Raw genomic sequence first — 21,074 nt, forward strand, 5'->3', positions numbered from 1 at the left:
TTCCCCCCAGAATCGAGTTGCTCGTTTACACAAGTCGCCACACGACTGCCCACCGTGACCCCTGCGGCGATGGACAGGGGTACAGTGGTCGCTGCTTGCAAATCTGCGTTTTTGGCCTGCTTACGCAGCCCTGATTTACAGTATTCTAGGGGTCCAACTTACTTTTTCCCCCAATACCCACGTGTTTAAAATTTTGGTCCAAAGCGGGCCATCACGTATCCCTACGTGTTACATTTCGCCAGTCTGAGTATGTATGGTCTCCACTCATCTGTCTCCTCCCTCTTTCGCTCACACTGCTATTGTTTTGATCTCTCTCTCTCTCTCTCTCTCTCTCTCTCTCTCTCTCTCTCTCTCTCTCCTCCCCCCCCCCCCCCCCCGACGACATCGTCGGCTCTCTCTTCTACCGTCGCTGTATCTCTGCTATTCTCGCGAGAGGACGAATATGTTCGCGAGCCAAATGTTTTGTTGAGGAAGGCGGAATGAGCATTGAGATATCTGGTTCCCCACTTTAATGTTAGTTTATTAAAGAGGAAGATATTCGCCTATTTTGTGGTCTGACAAGAACATCTTTTTGCTGGTTTCCTTCTTTTCCTCTTATATCAAGGTGTCTTGCTTATCTGTGTGAAACTAATTCTAAAGGTCAGTAAAGTTTTGACAGTTTTATACACTTTGACACACACAAAGAACAAATAAGCACGTGTAATAGTATAATGAATACAGACTAGTTTCTTTTAAATTTCTTCTGGATACTTTGCCGGCTTGTGATCTGGATCATAACAGTAAATATGTCGTCGGAAATACTGTACTTGACTGAATTTGCAATCGTCCCAGTTTTAAACAATTTTCAGCAGTCATTTTAAGTTCTTTTCAGGCACGTTAAGATCATTTTTAGCTCATTTTTGTCACCGCAGTATCACTTGGGGCATATTTGTATAGGCGTGAAGCGCCCATTAGCCATCGACAACGCATTAAAGTTCTGTTGATGAAAAATTCTGACTGAAAACATAGTATGGTGACCTGAGAACCATCGCGATGACCCTAGGACCTTTGCCGTATGTTCACTACGTCAGTTGAAACAGTTCCCCGAGATTATCGTCTGAGAAAGATATGGTAAAAATATCTCCGACCTGCCATGAATATAAATAATGTAAGTGGTCATCCCCACAACTAGTACTTTTCGTACCCGAAAATCATGGTTTTTCGAAGTTTTCTCGGGAACAGCCTATGAGCGCATGGAGCGTTCATAATCCGCCTAAGGTCCACCCTAGACAACACCTAGTGCAAAGAATCCAACATAATTTTCCGCCCCGATAGCTGAGTGGTGCCGGCTCGGTAGCTCAGCGTGTTCGGCCAGAGGGCTGCTCGCCCTCTGTAATACGGTAAAAAAAAAAAAAAAACTGGGTAAAGGAATCAACGATCACCTTGAACGGATGTCTTGTGACGTCCGCCCAGACCAAACGCAACAAACAATACCGAACAGAATGATAAAAAAAGTGGTTAGCGTGACGGATTGCCGTCCTACGAGCCCGTGTTCGATTCGCGGCTGGGTCGGGGATTTTCTCCGCTCAGCTACTGGGTGTTGTCTTCTTCATCATTTCATCCCCAGGTCGCCCAATGTGGTGTCGGCTGTAGTAAGACCTGCACCAAGGCGGCCGGACCTGCCCAGCAAGGGGCCTCCCGGCCAATGACGCCAAACGCTACATTTCCATTTTTTACCAATATAATTGCTCAGTATGCGCAGACTGGAGGAAGTGTGTGCTGTAACTAACTTTTGACCCTGTGTTGTAGGGTAGCCACACCTTTCTTTCGACAGGTACAGAAATGATCGCTAGACCAAGGGGTGTTGAAAGGACTTCACCCTTTATCTCTGTGATAAACTGAACTCGAGACGTCATCCCCCTTGAAAAATGGCATTTTCGCTCGCGGCTTTTTGGGACACATGGGTAACGCGCACAGTCGTGCACGGACCGATTTAAATGCGCGCAGCAGGACGTGTTGTTGGTACAGTGCAGCAGAGCTGACTGACTGGGGAAATAGCGTGACGGGTCGGACGTGCTTGTTTTCTGCCCGGTGCAATATTCCAGAGTCCACTGTCGTGGGTTTGACACTTTACGTGCCTGATAATACATCGTAGTGATGTTTCGAAGCTGGGTGTGTGGCGAATAGATGAACGTCAGTCTGCACATGATGTAGAGGTAAAACAGACATTGATTAGAGATTTACGTCTGTTCCACTTGAAAATAAATATAACGACCTAAATTTTGTTATAAATTAAATCATTAATCTGGATTACTATTACAGTCCCATTTAAGAATAGCAAGTATGTATGGGTCCATAGTTATAAAAATATTTTAACATTTTGTTGTACGTTATAGGTACTCTGACTTCTGTGATACTTCGACACGCTTTCATTAATCGCAAGCATTTGAAATTGCGTGATTTTGGTTCGAAAATTTTAATAAGAATTTACTTCGCTTCCTGTACTTCGATGAAATTGAAACGTCGTAACGTTGTGTGAAACAGGAGAAAAAATTAGTCACCCGCGGAAGACATCACAGCAGTACTGTGTAAGACCGGCCTTAGCCTTGTTAACTCGGCAAGTAGAACACTGGACACGTAGGCCAAATCCAGCTGAAGGGACTCGCTGATGAGCAGACCGTTGCATGTTCTGTGTGGAGTTAAGATGGGTTGATTTAGCGGGGCAATCTAATAAGGGAACCTCCCCATCGCACCCCCCTCAGATTTAGTTGTAAGTTGGCACAGGGATAGGCCTTGAAAAACTGAACACAGATCAATCGAGAAAACAGGAAGAAGTTGTGTGGAACTATGAAAAAATAACCAAAATATACAAACTGGTAGTCCATGCGCAAGACAGGCAACATCAAGGACAATGTGAGCTGAGGAGCGCCGTGGTCCCGTGGTTCGAGTGAGCAGCTGTGGAACGTGAGGTCCTTGGTTCGAGTCCTCCATCCAGTGAAAATTTTACTTTATTTTCGCGAAGTTACGATCTGTCCGTTCATTCATTGACGTCTCTGTTCACTGTAATAAGTTTAGTGTCTGTGTTTTGCGACCGCACCGCAAAACCGTGCGATTAGTAGACGAAAGGACGTGCCTCTCCAATGGGAACCGAAAACATTTGATAGCAAGGTCATAGGTCAAACGATTCCTCCACAGGAAAACACGTCTGATATATTGTATACGACACTGGTGACGGCATGTCCGTCACATGACAGGAAAATGTTGTCGACCCATCTAACTTGAACACTTGGCGAACGGGTAAAAAGATTCTTCTACCTTGCCCGATTTCGGTTTTCTTGTGGATGTGATAATCACTCCCAAAATAGTGATGAAAACATAAGAGTTTGTCACATAAACTGCAACAAATGAATGCAACAGTTTCACAGTCGCACAGTTTTCCCTGTGCTCTGTCAAAACATATGTTTTTTACGTTTTCAAATGTTTCCGTGTGTAGACCGTCAAATCCTGCATATGTCCAAGCAAATCTGAACATGTTCTGGAATTTTGGAGAGCGAAGTTGATTCTGTGTGAGTGCCTGAACTTTGATAATTGTCTGAAAATAAAAAATTAAACTTTTCACTCGAGAGAAGATTTGAACCAAGGACCTCGCGTTCCGCAGCTGCTCATGCTAACCACGGGACCACGGCGCTCGTAAGCTCAAACGTTCCTTGATGTTGCCTACCTTGCACATGGACTACTCAGTTTGTATATTTTGTTTATAGTTCCACACAACTTCTTCCTGTTTTCTCGATTGATCTGTGTTCAGTTTTTCAAGGCCTATCCCTGTGCCAACTTATAACTAAATCTGAGGGGGGTGCGATGGGGAGGTTCCCTTGTAAGTACGATGGCATCTCCGAATTTTTGTGAAACCAGGAAACTATGGACGAAGCCAGGTGAACATGACTGATGTTGGGAAACAGGAGTGTACACAGCGTACTCATCCCTAAGGTCTAGACGAAAGGAGAGCACATGGTGACAGAACGTTGAACTTTCTGATTCCCGTTAGCACTAACCTGAATGAGTGAGCGCTAAATCATGGTACGAAAAATACCCCCAAAACGTCACAGTAGCACCTGCAGATTGAACTGCACCCTCCGCACGCTGTGAGTTAAGCTCTACATCGGACCGTTGGTGATTCGGCGCTTCGTACGATATGAAATACGAACAACCGTCGGAGCATACGTCGCACCTCCAATCGGTTACTGACCAGCTTGTGCACGGCTGGACCCTCTGAAGAAGTGCAGCTTTATGTGCAACTGTGAGCAAGGCCCCTTTGCGAGGTAGCAGACTCCAGACGGGCATTCCGTGGAACGTTCTTTTAGAAAATGGTGGAGATGAAGCTGTATTCACTGCAGCGCCGAGTCCCTTCGGGTTTCAGTGCGATTTTGCTTGACTAGGTGTGACACCCATCCCCGGTGGCGTGACTGAATGGTGCACCATTCATTGTACATACAATGGATAGTCCCATTTGATACATCGACAAACGCCGGCCGCGATGGTCTAGCGGTTCTAGGCGCTCAGTCCGTAACCGCGCGACTGCTACGGTCGTAGTTTCGAATCCTGCCTCGGGCATGGATGTGTGTGATGTCCTTACGTTAGTTAGGTTTAAGTAGTTCTAAGTTCTAGGGGACTGATGACCACAGATGTTAAGTCCCATAGTGCTCAGAGCCATTTAATACATCGACAAATCGGGCAACTCTGCTTAAAGTGTGGCCACAGCTACGTCCAAACACGACAGCACGTTCTTCCGTCCTGTCACGTCGACTCTTACTGCGCCGACTGCGTACTGTCCACTGGCACGTAAATACTACCTCACAGCAATTACTTGAGTTGGTGATGCCATGTGCTAATTGTGCCCCACCTACTGCGTTCCTAAGCGACCACTTTCCTGTTTGTAAAGAGTGACTAATGTTTTGTCACAATGGAGGCAAAAAAAGGCAATGCACTGCCGTTCCCCTACTTCCTAGTCCGCAGCAAACGAAATGCGTGCCTTGGCCTCAACATTTACGTAAAACCTATCCACAGCGGCTTGTATTTCCACGCTATCAGGCATCAGGCATCACCGCCCAGCACAAAGTCACTGTGTTACAAACATTGGTGCATAGTGCAGGAACGATATCAGAAGCCGATAACGTGCACCGTGAGCTGAGCCACCTGCGCAAGATCTTCGGGAAGAAAGACTACAACGTTGACCAATTAAATGAAGTTACGTCAAGAAAGAATGACAGTAACATCATCGACGAGGACCAGGAAAAACTTGCTTGCTTGCCTTTCAGTGGCTCCGTATCGGGTAAGATAAACCGCCTGCTGAAAAAAAACAAAAGATCAAATCGATTTTCAAGACCCCGACAAAAATCCAGTAATTGCTGATACCAGTTAAAGATGCAGAAGGCCTCTTGGCAACTGGCTTCTTCGAGATACCTTGTGAGTGTGGCCAGTCTCACGTCGGGCAAATAGTACGCACTGCAGAACAACGCAGGGAGGTGCACGAGAGGTTTTACCTCGTACGCTATCGTGCGTTATCTGAGCGTGCTTGAGACGACAATAACCCGAGCAAATTTGGTGAAACTTATGTCGCGGCTCGGACTAGCGGATGCTGGGACTGCGTAATTAAAGAAGCCATCGAAACAGAAATACCGATAACACCCTTAACACACACAGCGGCCTGCGGCTCACCGCGGCGCGGGATCGAGCAGTAGCGAGCTCGAAGCGGGTACAGGAGACCTACGAGAAAGACAGGTCGCGGCGCGTACGTCACGAAGGAAGGCCTGAGCTAGCTAGATAGCTAGCTAGCTCAACTCAGTCAATCTACGTTTCTACACCTCTTAGCTCGCAACTAAGTGTGTACGTACAAACGAAAACTGAATCTTCTATTGGAATCCGCTCTTATGGAGTCTTACTGCTATTAGTCCAAAGACCTACTTATCATTTGTTACGGCTGTGCTGGAGTACAATAGAAGTAAAATCATGCCAAAATGATTATAAGTTGCATGAAGCCACAGTGAAATGAGGACTGTTAAGCAGAAGAGATTAAATGGCCGTTATACTATTTATATCGAGTGTTGATCTTAAATTTTGTTTTAGAATTGTTAATCAAGAAGAGTTCATAATAGATTCCAGTGGAAGATGCAATTCTCGTCAGTAGGCACACGCCCAGTTGCGAGTTAACAGGTATAGAAACGTAGTTTGTCTGCTGGGCTGAGCGAGCGAGTGAATCCAGGCGTTCCTTCATCACGTACGCGCCGCTGCCTGTCTTTCTCGCGGGCCTCGCGTGAGCACCAGTGACGTCACAGCCAGCAGCCAGTGTATATAAAGGCGTACCAGCAGCCCACTGGCAGTCCTACCACTTCGCGATAGCCAACGAATGCTTGGTTACAAGCTCGTGAAGTCTTAACTATCTGCCGCGGCTTCAAACGTTTTATTCCATATTATCACTAAAATATTTTCCCCTAGCGGCAGAAGTCAGAGCTTTTTCCTAGAGGTACTGTGACTGTTGATGTCTACTACGGTTTGCGAGCTTTTCTCCCGTTGCGTGTGGAACGCTCTTCTGTTATTTGTTTATTTTTTGCAAATTTAAAGACATGTTACCTGATATTTTTAAAAGGTCGTACACATTACAGTTTTCGTTTGTCATCTTTTTTGCAGTGTTTTATTTTGTTTTTATCTGCAAAATTTGGCAAAGAACTTGCTGTGTTCTGAGATGTGGATTCCCTTATGTTTTCTGTTATATTCGATAGGCGGTACGAAGCTGGAAGGCTTGCCTGTGCGCGGCGGTCTCCGCAGCCGGTGGCGGCGGAGCTGGAGGAGGACGAGGGCGGTTCCTCGAGGGCGGCGGGGGCGGCGGCCGGGGGCGGCGCCCTGGCCTCCTCGTGGCCGTCGGCGTCGCTCTCCGTGAAGAAGTCCGAGTCGGTCATGGGGTCCTGCGGCTGCGCCAGCGCCAGCCCGTGGCCCGCCGCCGCCGCCCCCGCCACCTGCGCCTTGGGCGGCGGTCCGGGGGGCGACGACAGCTCGGCGCCGCGGCTCGCGGGGCGGCTGCTCTCGCCGTCCCCCTGCACAGGGAGGAAAAAAGTCAGTCTAGTAACAAGGAAGTCTTTTACAGCAAGCTACATTGTGTCTGATATGCATTATCGAGATGCATTTACTCACAGATTACGATGCAGTTAGCGACCTACTACATACACTGTCGGAAAAAAGTGCAACACCTTCAAAGAGACTATTCAGTGACACCAGTGCACGCTACGAGGTTTTAGTGTTAGCGACTCAGCGATGAGACGGTGCTCAGGAGGCTTGTCTGCGCGCCCTCTGCTTCGACTCTCCAGACAGTACCTGTGTTGAGTTCAGAGGTGGACACCGTTTGCTACGTTCATTCTAGGGTTCAACTATGCACCGACGAACCCTTTCTCCTGTCGAACAACTTCAGCCATTTCACGGGGACGGCATTTTGACTCCCCAGCAAGCAGGGCGAGCGTATCAAAGGGTTGCTGCACATACACAGCTGGCCATTAAAATTGCTACACCACGAAGATGTGCTACAGACGAGAAATTTAACCGACAGGAAGAAGATGCAGTGATATGCAAATGACTAGCTTCTCAGAGCATTCACACAGGGTTGGCGCCGGTGGCGACACCTCCAACCTGCTGACATGAGGAAAGTTTCCAACCGATTTCTCAAACACAAACAGCAGTTGTCCCGCGTTACCTAGTCAAAAGTTGTTGTGATGCCTCGTGTAACGAGGAGAAATGCGTACCATCACGTTTCCGACATTTATAAAGGTCGGATTGTAGCCTATCGCAATTGCGGTTCATCGTATCGCGGCATTGCTGCTCGCATTGGTCGAGATCCAATGACTGTTAGCAGAATATGGAACCGGTGGATTCCGGAGGGTAATACGGAACGCCGTGCTGGATCCCAACGGCCTCGTATTACTAGCAGTCGAGATGACAGACACCTTATCTGTATGGCTGTAACGGATCGTGCACCCACGTCTCTATCCCTGCGTCAACAGATGGGGACGTTTGCAAGACCACAACCATCTGCACGAACAGTTCGACGATGTGTGCAGCAGCATGGATTATCAGCTCGGAGACCGTCGCTGCGGTTACCCATGACGCTGCATCACAGACAGGAGCGCCTGCGATCGTGTACTCAACTACGAACCTGGGTGCACGAATGGCAAAACGTCATCTTTTCGGATGAATCCAGGTTCTGTTTACAGCAACATGATGATCGGATCCGTGTTTGGCGACATCGCGATGAACGCACACTGGAAGCGTGTATTCGTCATCGCCATACTGGCGTATCACCTGGTGTGATGTATGGCGTGCCATTGGTTACACGTTTCGGCCACCTCTTGTTCGCATTGACGGCACTTTGAACAGTGGACGTTACATTTCAGATGTGTTACGACCCGTGGCTCTATCCTTCATTCGATCCCTGGGAAACCCTGCACTTCAGCAGGACAATGCACGACCGCATGTTGCAAGTCCTGTACGGGCCTTTCTGGATACAGAAAATGTTAGACGCCCTGGCCAGCACATTCTGCAGATCTCTCACCAATTGAAAACGTCTGGTCAATGGTGCCGAGCAACTGACCCGTCACAATATGCCACTCACTACTCTTGATGAACTGTGGTATCGTGTTGAAGCTACAAGGGCAGTACCTGTACACGCCATCCAAGCTCGGTTTGACTCAATGCCCAGGCCTATCAAGGCCGTTGTTACGGCCAGAGGTGGTTGTTTGGGTACTGATTTCTCAGGATCCATGCACCCAAATTGCGTGAACATGTGATCACATGTCAATTGTAATATAATATATTTGTGCTATGAATACCCGTTTATCATCTGCATTTCTTCTTCGTGTAGCAATTTTAACGGCCTGTAGTGTATTAGGCACAACGCAACGTTTCTTTCAGCAGTGGTCTGAGGAACATTCCCTCACCTATAGCACACCTTCTGGACGTTCGCGAAGTACAGGTTCACGTCAGGATAGACTCTGGGAGCAGCGGTAAGCGACAGGACGTGATCCGGGGACGATGCACCTGCTGCGTCACCGGGGACCACTGGGAACCGCCTGGTCACAGCAGGATTCAGATGACGAGTGGGTTTAGCCAGGCCACCGCAGACACCACTACACCGCCAAGCATCGCCTCTCTGGTGTCCTGCCAGGGGAATGGAATAGTGCACTGTTGTCCTCAGTCACTATAGGTTCTCTCAGTGTGCGAGTGATGTACGTAAACGCGTTCGGCGCAGAGCTGGTGAGCTGCCTGTTCCACTGTGCATTCGCCCTCGACACAGGTCCCATCCCAGGCTCCACGCTGTGGACAGCCATCACCTTTAACGTAGTCACGTTTGGTGCTTCCACAGGACGAAGCAAGCAATCCTCGCTACACTGCTCAGGCTGCTATCCCCGTACTGTTGCCATTTCTGCCATTGGAAGCCGACGCGCTTTTCTGGCAGCACAAAGCAGCTCCACATACGACTCGTGCGCAGCTTCGCGCTCTTCGTGATGTAGAACTGCTCTGGCCGGCAAGTGCACCAGACCTCTCGCCATATCGACAAGTATGGCAGATCATCAAGGGGTAACTAATTCCTGCTCCAGGACCTGGAAGAACCACTGACGGATTGCAACGTAAGACGCAATATACTTCAGACGATGTACTGCAGGATATAATTCGCCACGTCTGCGTTACGCCGGAGAGAGAGAGCCGTGTGGGAAGAGGGCGATGTCTACACGGTCATGCGACCGTTTGGGTACCCTTTACCGTGAAATGTGTTTCATATGGCTTTAGTTTTTTATCAATGATTAACTACCTGTCGCCTCACTTGCTAATGAAATGAACTTGTCCTTCGAGTGTTGCATTTTTTCCCGCAGTGGAAGTAACATTTCATAAAAATCAATCAGAAGGATAGTAAAATATGAAAATCCAGTCTACAGATACAGGAATACAATTAAGTTCAAGGTGAAACATTATCGTTAATAATATACACTGATGACATTGAAATTCAGTGTGAAAGACAGTAGCTAATTATAGACATACTGAAACGGATCCGTAGTCCAGTGAGCACAGAATACGGATTGAAATTAAACCGAACAAAGACGAAAGTAATGAGGTCTACCTGAAGTCAGTTTAGTGGTACAATTCAGATTATAATTGGGGAGTGAAAAGTAGAGCGAGTGAAGGAATTCTGCTGCCTAGGAAACAAAAAGAAAAAAAAAAAAAACATATGCACCAAGCAAGGACTTAAAAAGCAGACTAGTACAGGCAGAGAGGACATTCCTGGCGAAAAGAAGTCTAATATTATCAAACATTGGCCTTCATTTGAGGAAGGAATTTTTGAGGATGGTCGTTTGGGACACAGCACAGTACGGTAGTGGATAATCTACGGTAGGAAAAGCGGAACACAAGGGACGTGAAGCATTTGACATGTGGCGTTATAGACGGATGTTGAAAATTAATTAAATACACTGGTAAGGAATGAGAAGTTTCTCCACAGTGTCGGCGAAGGAGTTAACACATGGAAAATACTGATAAGAAGGGGCAGGACCGTAGTACGCGTGGTAAGACATCAGGGTACCAGAGGGAAATGAGAAGGGCAAGTACTGTAACGGGGGGGCCGACTGGAGTACTACCAGCAAATAATGTAGGACGATGCGTGCACGCGGTACTCTGAGCCAAGGGAGCTGGCACGGGGAAGGACTAACCACTAGTAGTCAACTGAACGGCAGCTCACTCAGAAACAAATGGGAGCTCCCTCAGCTGAGAGCAGGGCAGCGCACAGTACCTGGTAGCCGGTGTCGAGGCTCGTGATGGAGGTGACGGACGTGATGAAGCAGTGCGCGGCGTGGGCAGCGCCGGGCGCGGGGGCGGCCAGGCCCTGCTGGGGGGCGGCGGCCGGCGGGGGCGGCACCGCCACAGACGACCGCGACGACGGCTCCGCCGACGAAGACGCTGCCGGGGGACAGGACGACAACAAAGAGTCGTTACTGAACAGCACGATTGTCGCAGCTTAGCTTTGCCTCAGCTTGTTTTTGTGTTATCCATTACAATTCAGTCAGGAATATCACAGCGGTCTGTGTCACACGCTGCCGTTTGCTGTACGCACAGCTGACCGTATAATATGGTCGCTCCACTTCGTATCATCACACATTTGTACTCGCAACTGAATTGCTCGACAGTCTTTGACTACCCTTATGACTTAAAAAAAAGAGTTTCTGCGTGTTGCAATATCCGAGATGTTTGTTACGGCGTAAAGTGAAGAGCCGTCACGCCGGTCGCTAACGACAGAGAAGAGAGGGTTGTGAGAAGACGTCAGCCAATCGCACGCTGACCGACCCCTTTCCAGGAGGATAACGCGACAGCAGTGACCCCTATGCGAAGAGGACATAAGCGCCGCGCCCGACTGGTCGCAGCCCAGCTGAACAGCAGCTTCACGACTACCGACATAAATAAAAGCGTCAGTTCTAGTTACTTCGCGTGTAATCCCTATATAGCACCGACTTGGAATTGTATACACTGACGCCCTTTGCTTGCGGCACTTGTGTGTGATTTTCAAAGTTAAGGATTATCTCTTTTCATTTTGGAGTAAAACTCATTAATACGATTTGTTTGAATGTTGTCGAGCGATGCGAGTAAGAATGCTTCCCAGATACCCCATATTTGACGACAATCACGGAGACATAAAAATGTTTATCTGCTACAATAGTGCGCGAGGATTCAGGAGTGGAAAAGAACCGCCTTGTACACTGAGCATTGTGCGTTGGCATCGATAACTTAGGGACGCCGGCTGTGCCTGTAAATACGAAAGCGGCGGTGGGCCAGATGCACCAGACGCAACCGTGTGGAGGGTGTAAGGGAAAGTTTAAGCATCGTACGCAAAAAATTATCGCACGGAGCAATTCAGGGTAAACATTTCGTCTCCAAGCATGTTCAGCGGCGAAGCAACTTTCAGGTTATCGGCAAAGGTTAATCGCCGCAATGCGTTAGGTCGGGCACTGAAATCGTCATTAAATTTTGGTGCTTGGCCGAAGATTGTTTTCCGTGCAGTGTCAGAGCCGAAGCTGTATGTGGCGTTTCTCTTCTGTGAGAAGGCTGACGGGTGCCCCTTATCTCGATATGCTGCAGTTGTGATAGTTTCCACAACTGACTGACTGATCCCGAGAATTTCGTCTTCCAACAACAACAACAACAACAACAACAACAACAACGGGGCACTCCCTCATTGGAGCCCCGATGTCGGTCGCTACCTAAACGACGAACTTCCTCGTCGCCGCGTTGGATGTAATGGGGCCGACGTGGCCACGTTCTCTTGGTCCCCGTGGGCCGCCTCACGTAACGCCTAGACTTTTTCCTCTGGCGGCTCATCAAGGACCGTATTTATGTAACCCCACTACCAAGAACGGTGGCTCAACTCTGCTGTGCTGACCACTGACACCACGTTGCTACATGAACTATGGAACGAACTATTCTACCGCTTGGATGTGTGTCGCACGACAATCGGGGCGCTCATAGAACTTTTGCAGAGTGCAAAATGCGAACTTTTTGAGTTTACGGTTCTATTCACGCATCAGCCGAATTTGTACAAGTAATACTTTGAAAAACATGGAGGTTTAAAAACTACTGAATGCTTCATGATAGCCGTGTACATCGCTACGTACAAACACGTGTGTAGTTCTGTAGCGCGAGTTTCGTGTCCAGTCGTGAATGGGGCAGTGAGGTCTCTGCACAATGTGTAGGGTGCCAGGGTGCCTCGGCGTGTCAGCACGGGAGGTTGCCCCCACGAACTGGCGTGCATCCAGTGTACTACTCGTCACGACACGGCCTCCAGGACAGATGGGAGCGAGGTGTCACGTTGTTGTGGTGAATAGGAGAAATGAAGCCGTCCATCCTTAGATGGATTCACTGAATGAACAACACTTGTACCAGCGAATGTGTCTCGCTGAAACGTCACACCCGCCCGCAGACGCGCCTTTTGTTGAGCCCACTGCGTGCAGCACAGCTCAGGGGCACGTCCCCTCACGGCGCACACTACCAGCCTCACGCTGTCTGCGACCCTGAGTAGCGCGGACTTTCAGCGGAAAAATCAACTGTTACCTGTTTTGAATTTAACATAATACACTCCTGGAAATGGAAAAAAGAACACATTGACACCGGTGTGTCAGACCCAGCATACTTGCTCCGGACACTGCGAGAGGGCTGTACAAGCAATGATCACACGCACGGCACAGCGGACACACCAGGAACCGCGGTGTTGGCCGTCGAATGGCGCTAGCTGCGCAGCATTTGTGCACCGCCGCCGTCAGTGTCAGCCAGTTTGCCGTGGCATACGGAGCTCCATCGCAGTCTTTAACACTGGTAGCATGCCGCGACAGCGTGGACGTGAACCGTATGTGCAGTTGACGGACTTTGAGCGAGGGCGTATAGTGGGTATGCGGGAGGCCGGGTGGACGTACCGCCGAATTGCTCAACACGTGGGGCGTGAGGTCTCCACAGTACATCGATGTTGTCGCCAGTGGTCGGCGGAAGGTGCACGTGCCCGTCGACCTGGGACCGGACCGCAGCGACGCACGGATGCACGCCAAGACCGTAGGATCCTACGCAGTGCCGTAGGGGACCGCACCGCCACTTCCCAGCAAATTAGGGACACTGTTGCTCCTGGGGTATCGGCGAGGACCATTCGCAACCGTCTCCATAAGCTGGGCTACAGTCCCGCACACCGTTAGGCCGTCTTCCGCTCACGCCCCAACATCGTGCAGCCCGCCTCCAGTGGTGTCGCGACAGGCGTGAATGGAGGGACGAATGGAGACGTGTCGTCTTCAGCGATGAGAGTCGCTTCTGCCTTGGTGCCAATGATGGTCGTATGCATGTTTGGCGCCGTGCAGGTGAGCGCCACAATCAGGACTGCATACGACCGAGGCACACAGGGCCAACACCCGGCATCATGGTGTGGGGAGCGATCTCCTACACTGGCCGTACACCACTGGTGATCGTCGAGGGGACACTGAATAGTGCACGGTACATCCAAACCGTCATCGAACCCATCGTTCTACCATTCCTAGACCGGCAAGGGAACTTGCTGTTCCAACAGGACAATGCACGTCCGCATGTATCCCGTGCCACCCAACATGCTCTAGAAGGTGTAAGTCAACTACCCTGGCCAGCAAGATCTCCGGATCTGTCCCCCATTGAGCATGTTTGGGACTGGATGAAGCGTCGTCTCACGCGGTCTGCACGTCCAGCACGAACGCTGGTCCAACTGAGGCGCCAGGTGGAAATGGCATGGCAAGCCGTTCCACAGGACTACATCCAGCATCTCTACGATCGTCTCCATGGGAGAATAGCAGCCTGCATTGCTGCGAAAGGTGGATATACACTGTACTAGTGCCGACATTGTGCATGCTCTGTTGCCTGTGTCTATGTGCCTGTGGTTCTGTTAGTGTGATCATGTGATGTATCTGACCCCAGGAATGTGTCAATAAAGTTTGCCCTTCCTGGGACAATGAATTCACGGTGTTCTTATTTCGATTTCCAGGAGTGTACTTTAGGAGTATGTGCGGCATTGCGTCCAGTTTGTTTACAGCGGTGGAAGTAACGTTTGAAGCATACATTCGACGTATTTTCATTAAAGCACACTTTACGTACTACCAATCGGAACAAGTGTCTAATTTACATTATTTGTCCCACTACCATCTCAAGTTTATTATTACAAAGGAGAGGTAACAAAATGACGTGTGTGACAGGATTTCTGCAACCATAAATCACTTCTACGTCTAGATTGAAAGGTCTCTGTTGGATTCCTTTCATGTTTAATTTCTTAAATCTTTTGCCATTTGTGGAATAAATTCCTCTTCTAAATGTACTGTGGCGTTTCTGACTATCTGGGAGGAGACCGAGCAGTGGAACGTGTTACTTTTACACATAAACAAGAACGATCTGTCACACTACTACACTTTAAAGCACAGTTTATATGTAATTCTTATATGTAATTCATGTCACACAGTCTCATACGGAACCTACATCCGCTTTCTTTTATATACTGTATATGATAAGATACTGTCATCCCCCTTCCTTTTGTGTGAGAGGATGAATGAGCATATGTATTTCTAGTTGCATGCTTGAGGGTAGCAGACAAGGCTGTCTGCTAGAGAACAGTAGGACCAACGTCGGAACAGGTAGCTACGCTTCCTAAAAGCAAAGAGGTTTCTATCCTTAGTATGGTCCTGTCCGTCCGTTGTCATGTTGGTATAGGAAGCTGCCCCTCTGGCCACTTCCGTTGGTCTTTGTGAGCCACCCTCAGGAAACACGCTGGGCAGTAGGGCAGTTGCAGTGTGGCCGTGGCGAGCGTCTGAAGTGGTAAGATCTCCGGCTAAGCGCGTGTCTGTTAAGTCCGTAGGACAATGGATTTCTTAAGTTCAGCCTAACTGAAAATTTAATCACCTTTATTTCGGGTTTAGGTCTAAAATATCCGATGTTATCTTAAATTGCAGCGCAATATAATTCTCGTGGGAAGTTCACATTATTTTCCGGTAGTTGCTTTGTTACTACTTTGTGAGTAAAGTGGAACTACGTGTTGATCAGTAACTCTAACTAAGATCAATCTTAAATGCGAATGCTTGTGTGATTATAACGTCTCGTCTTGACTATATTTTCAATATAGCAACTTTTCTTTACGTTCAGCCCACGTGGGGTGTACTTTGCGAGACCACTACCACGTGCTTATATAACTGTTTGACCCATCAGGTTAATAGTAAGACGTTAGTAACCAGTTCAAGGTTTTTCTTTTGTCAATTGCTTTTCGATCTAATGTATTTTAATTATCAGAATGATTGTGGAGTTGTACGCTTTGTGTAAACCAAGTTGACCACGTGAAGCATGTGGTGTAATCATCAAAGTAGCCCTCAGCTATTCTTTTTGCGAAGACTTCACAAAGAGTTAATATGAATTTGGTATACCAGTGTGTGGTAATTACATGACGGAGAGGATTGTGGTATGAACGTAATTTCTTTGGGTAAAAAACTGAATCAGTTGGTTGTGGTTAATTTCTTCTTGCTTATGTTTCAATGTTCTTCGTGTGTTATTTTATGAATGCAGTGTTGTATCCAGTCTCCCAATCTTGGCTCCATATTTTGTGTGTTCCGTAAGATTACAATCTCACTTTTTTCAATCGTAAATAAGGCACCAGCTCAGTTATAACTCACGTATAATATGCTGAAATTTCAATGAACAATCTTAAAATAAATTTCCAAATATAAACTGATTTCTTTCCTTTTATTTAAATTCTCCTTTTTATATATATATTACCGGTTTTGTATGACTATTAAAAGATTATCATTAATGTTAGTCTGCTTGGTAAACCTAGACTAAATATCTGATGAAACAGTTGCCCAGTAATCCACGGTTAACGTCCCCAGACAGATCACGGCTTTTAACCCACTCTCATTGTCAATTAGCACCGATATCAGCATACCAAATTAAAGTTACAACATTACAAGATTACATATGTTAATGGCAGCTGAAGAGCAGTTTAATTCTATGCGTATGCAGCTTTCAGGAAACAACAGAACTGTACTTGTTTCTTCACGAAAAATATCTGGAAACCTAAATTAGCTATCATATCTCTGCGATTCTGCTATAAGGCAGCCTCCAGCCCTCGACCTGATCTTAGCAAGTAATCTGTACCTCGCCCAAGTACCGCTGTCGTAAGGAGACTTACGTTACCCGAGTTACGTTCGTGAGGAGATAATGGGCTGTCGCAACGTATCTAGAATGGCGTGTTGTATTTTGCTCTAAAACACATCAGAATGCAAAGCCGAGATTTGATTCCTTGCTTTTTCTAGATGGCTAGATGCGTAGTGAGAAAGACCCCATTTCGAATCCCGGTATGGCGCATATTTTGAAATTGCCCTATTGATATAAATCGATACGGACAGGCAACTAATGTCTTTCATTCCTTTGTGTCTTTTTCATAGTGGCTGCAGGATCAGTGCGTGCCTCGTAGGGTCGTACAGGTGCTCTCTGCAGGGTCTATTCAGAACACCCTTCAAGACATACTAGAAGATGCGTCCCTGGAAATGAGAGGAAAGACAAGGTCTATGCGTGATGGTGCTCCAGTGGATTCCAATCTCTGTGTTCGAGAAGCACTGGTCGGTTCCTACGATGAGAGATGGATAGCTAGAGGAGGACCAGTTCCATAGGCTCCACATCCCTCAGACCTCAGTCATCTGGATTATCTCTGGGGCACCTTATTGGTCCATGCAGCATACCATCTGGGCGCAGAAATTCTTGATGGACGTCTCATGGCGACCTGGGAAACCACTGGAAACCCATCAGGGTGCGACATTCCACATTTCGACGAATGCATGCGTATTTAGAAGAAAGAGGAGGACGTTTCTGTAGTAGCCTCGTCGCCACTGTAGAGCCTTGTAGCGCAAGGAAGCAAGGAAGAGGGTGTTGTTATGGGTTGATGGTACCCAGTTTCTACAACACAAATGAACACGTGGATGAATACGGTTCTTTATTTACGTGTACTGGAAACATTTACTTAACTGCAAAACAGTCCATGTGTTGTGGTACAAGCTCTTCCTGATAGTCCTCTAGAAGACGATATCAGTCCTCTTGCTATTACAAACTTTAGTCTCGCTGTAGCCACTAAGCTGGTCGCTATCTACTTTCGTAACCTGTGACGTGAACCTGGCCCGCTCTGAGAATGGACTGACTCACTCATCGAGTTTGGTGAGTCAGTCGGTTCGCAGTCAGGGAAGAACTTATACCACAACACATGGACTCTATTCCAGTTAAGTAAATGTCCATGAAAATAAAGAACCGTATCAATCCACGTGTGCATCTGTGTTGTAGAAAAAAGATACCGGCCACCAATAACAACATCGACTCCCTTGCTTCCTTACAGATCAAGACTGTACAGTTTCGAGTCTTTATTATGAGTTGATGTATTGGTGGGCTTCAATCACGTACATTGTAGACTTTAATTAGTAAGACGAAAACGAAAGATTTTTTGAACATATGAACTATTTTTCTTGATTTGGTGTTAGCAAGCTGCCCCAAAAACATGTGAAAATATTTTTGACAGCGTTAGATTAGGAACACCAGAATGCCTGTAACATTTCCTTCGGTAACTGTAGATAGCCACTAGTGTTTCAGTCGGTGACTTCGCGTTAATGACTACGGACTGTGACCTTTCCGACAGTGTTAATGAGGAATGCAGTTCCACACTGAACACGCTTGTGAGGAACAGTGTCGGAAGCCTTTTACAGATCTAGAAATATGGGATGAACTTGGCAGGACTGATTCCCCGGTGGGAAGAAGGAGCCAGCTGTGTTTCACAAGAACAGGACTTCTGCAACTGCGCCGGCTGTGTGTTGAAGGAACGCTCACCTGTGAGCAGCGTGGTGGCGTCGGAGGCGTCCTCGGTCTTGGTGTCGTCGTCGTCGAGCAGCGCGGCCTGCTCGCGCACCGGCGTGTCCACCGGCAGCTCCTCGGGCGACAGCGTGTGCTCCGTGGCGTCGCCGTCGCCGGCCGCGGACGCGGACGCCGCCCCCGAGCAGGGCGACGCCGGCGGCAGCGGCGACGCCGCCGCCCGGGCCGCCCGGCCGCCCTCCTCCACCGTGTCCATGATGGAGTCGTACTCGGGGAAGGAGAACTGGTCCACGTAGACGACCTCGCGGCACAGCGCGTCCATGCGCAGCGCCGAGTTCTCGCCGCCGGCCCACGGCGCGGGCGCGCTGCCGCACAGGAAGGCGGCGGCGCTGTCGCCCAGCAGCGAGAACGGCTCCTTCATCTGGTCGGGTGTCAGGATGCCCAGCGACTCGTCCAGCTCCAGCGAGCCCTGCCTGTTGGCCAGCCCGCCGCCGCCGCCGCCGCCTCCTGCGGCGCCGCTGCTCGGCTGCTCCGACGACAGGTCCACGGAGTTCTCCTCGTCGTCGTTGTCCACGTCCATCTCCTCCGTGTCCTCGATTCCCAGCACCGGTGCTGATACTGGCTGCGAGTCCCGCTGACGCTGTTTGAAGTCACCGAGGTCCGCCGAGGAGTGCCGGCCCTCGTACTGTAAAGGTAAGTAACACTCACAAGCGACGGGTAATGCTTCGTTGTCTACACACACACACACACACACACACACACACACACACACACACACACACACACAGAGAGAGAGAGAGAGAGAGAGAGAGAGAGAGAGAGAGAGAGGAGGGTACAACGCACTAGTCTTCATCTTAACTTCAATCCTGCCACTATCTCTCTCCTACTTCACGAATTCTCAGCACTGGTACATTCACTAGGGAGAGTTTCTTCTGCAAAGCGTAGACAGTAGGAGAGCGTTAGTGGAGAATTCCAGTTGTGAAGACGTCCACAAATCAGGCCAGCGGAAGGCGAGGTAGAGCTTCAGAAACTTCCTCAGTTTTCTATCAATATTTCATACTACCAAACCTCTTTTAATTAAGAAAGCTTTCTTCACCTATGGTTGGTTACATCTGATACCTTCTCATACTTGCCTTGCTTCCATCTTCCTGTGTAATCCGCATCTTTTCTGTGGTGTCACCGCCAGACACCACACTTGCTAGGTGGTAGCTTTAAATCGGCCGCGGTCCATTAGTACATGTCGGACACGCGTGTCGCCACTGTCAGTAATTGCAGACCTAGCGCCACCACATGGCAGGTCTAAAAAGACGTACTAGCACTCGCCCCAGTTGTACGACGGCTTTGCTAGCGACTACACTGACGAAGCCTTTCTCTCATTTGCCGAGAGACAGTTAGAATAGCCTTCAGCTAAGTCCATGGCTACGACCTAGCAAGGCGCCATTAACCATATCTGGAGAGAGTCTCATTTGTATAGTCAAGAGCGATGTACCACAAGGATGAATTAAAGTTAAGTAAACAGACGCTACGTACTTTTCTTTAGTGCATTAATTACGTATCCTGTTCCAGACTTCACGCCCGTCTGCCTTAGATAGCGTGCATTTCGGCCTCCTCTATCTACAAGGTGTTGGCACATTTGCCAACACATCATTTTCATAAGAATTTATTCACTTATTACTCTTGTGTACCGTTCCCAACTTTGATATGAATAAATCGTTATTCTCCGTCTTCAGCTGTTGACCACCTTTATCTTTGCTCTGTACATCTTAAGGCACATTATTTGTTAGTATGACACCCGTTCCTATCACCAGCTCTAAATTTTCTACACATGCAGAGCTGCCTGTATCTCTTGTGAACCACATCACTACTACCTGTCCCCTCTATAAATGGCAGACCTTTTGCGCCTCCCACCCATGGTGGTAGACCCGTTACGCCAGTCGATCTTCGATTATCATATTTGACTCTACATATAATCAAATTGCCTTTAACATGCAGTGGACATACTTCGTTTTACAAATCTGTGATCGAACGCTCTGTACCGGCGTGTAACGGAAATAATTTACATTGGTGACAGGTTTTTTTTTTAAATCATTTCTTGCTCCATCTTGTTGCCAGCCTTGAGTGTGGTCGTCGAGTGGATAAAGCTCACGAATTCGCAGAAATGCGACGATCCTACACAACAGCCGCGCAAGCCCGGCGGTGAACAGACTGAGGGCGTGGGAGGTTACCGGCCGTAGCGAAGGCGCCCGGGACCGTCACCGCGGTACGGCGTCTGATAGCAATCGGTGGCTAGCGGACGCTCCAGACACCGTTTTACGAGGGCGAACGCTGATGTCTAAAGCTGTGTGTTTTAAGACAGTGGACAGAGGACAGACGCTATGGCCTCGGCTTCGCGGAAGCGGGCGTGCGTCTGGACGGGCGGTGGGCCGCGTCGGCGCCCCTTTCAGGCCACGTAACGAATACAGTCAGTCACTGTCCCACGCCCGAGAGCTTCGCGCGCGCACATCTAGCGTGAGCTGTGATTAGAGGTCGACTGTTGTATCAGATTGTGATTATAGCTGTCTTGGAGGTTTGGGATAAGATCTGTCACTGGGGGTATAGTCACGTTACTTTGCAGTGCGGGATTTGCCGGTTTCTTTAATAGCCGTCATTCACGGAAAAGTTGTTGGGCGGCGATTGGCTGCTCA

At 48.5% G+C, this 21,074-nt stretch overlaps 1 protein-coding gene across 1 annotated transcript in view; it reads right to left on the reverse strand.

The window, feature by feature from the left end:
• LOC126092912 (uncharacterized) overlaps nt 1–21,074 on the reverse strand; it is a 671,478-nt gene that overhangs the window by 624,279 nt on the left and 26,125 nt on the right. The window contains exons 3-7 of the mRNA XM_049908642.1: nt 18,611–19,075; nt 18,409–18,526; nt 10,802–10,968; nt 6,990–7,067; nt 6,780–6,944 (exon numbers count right to left, since the gene is read on the reverse strand). Of these exons, the coding sequence (XP_049764599.1) occupies nt 6,780–6,944; nt 6,990–7,067; nt 10,802–10,968; nt 18,409–18,526; nt 18,611–19,075 (993 nt within the window). The remainder of the gene's footprint in view (nt 1–6,779; nt 6,945–6,989; nt 7,068–10,801; nt 10,969–18,408; nt 18,527–18,610; nt 19,076–21,074) is intronic.

Source organism: Schistocerca cancellata, chromosome 7 (assembly GCF_023864275.1).
Source record: "Schistocerca cancellata isolate TAMUIC-IGC-003103 chromosome 7, iqSchCanc2.1, whole genome shotgun sequence".
Lineage (NCBI taxonomy): Eukaryota > Metazoa > Arthropoda > Insecta > Orthoptera > Acrididae > Schistocerca > Schistocerca cancellata.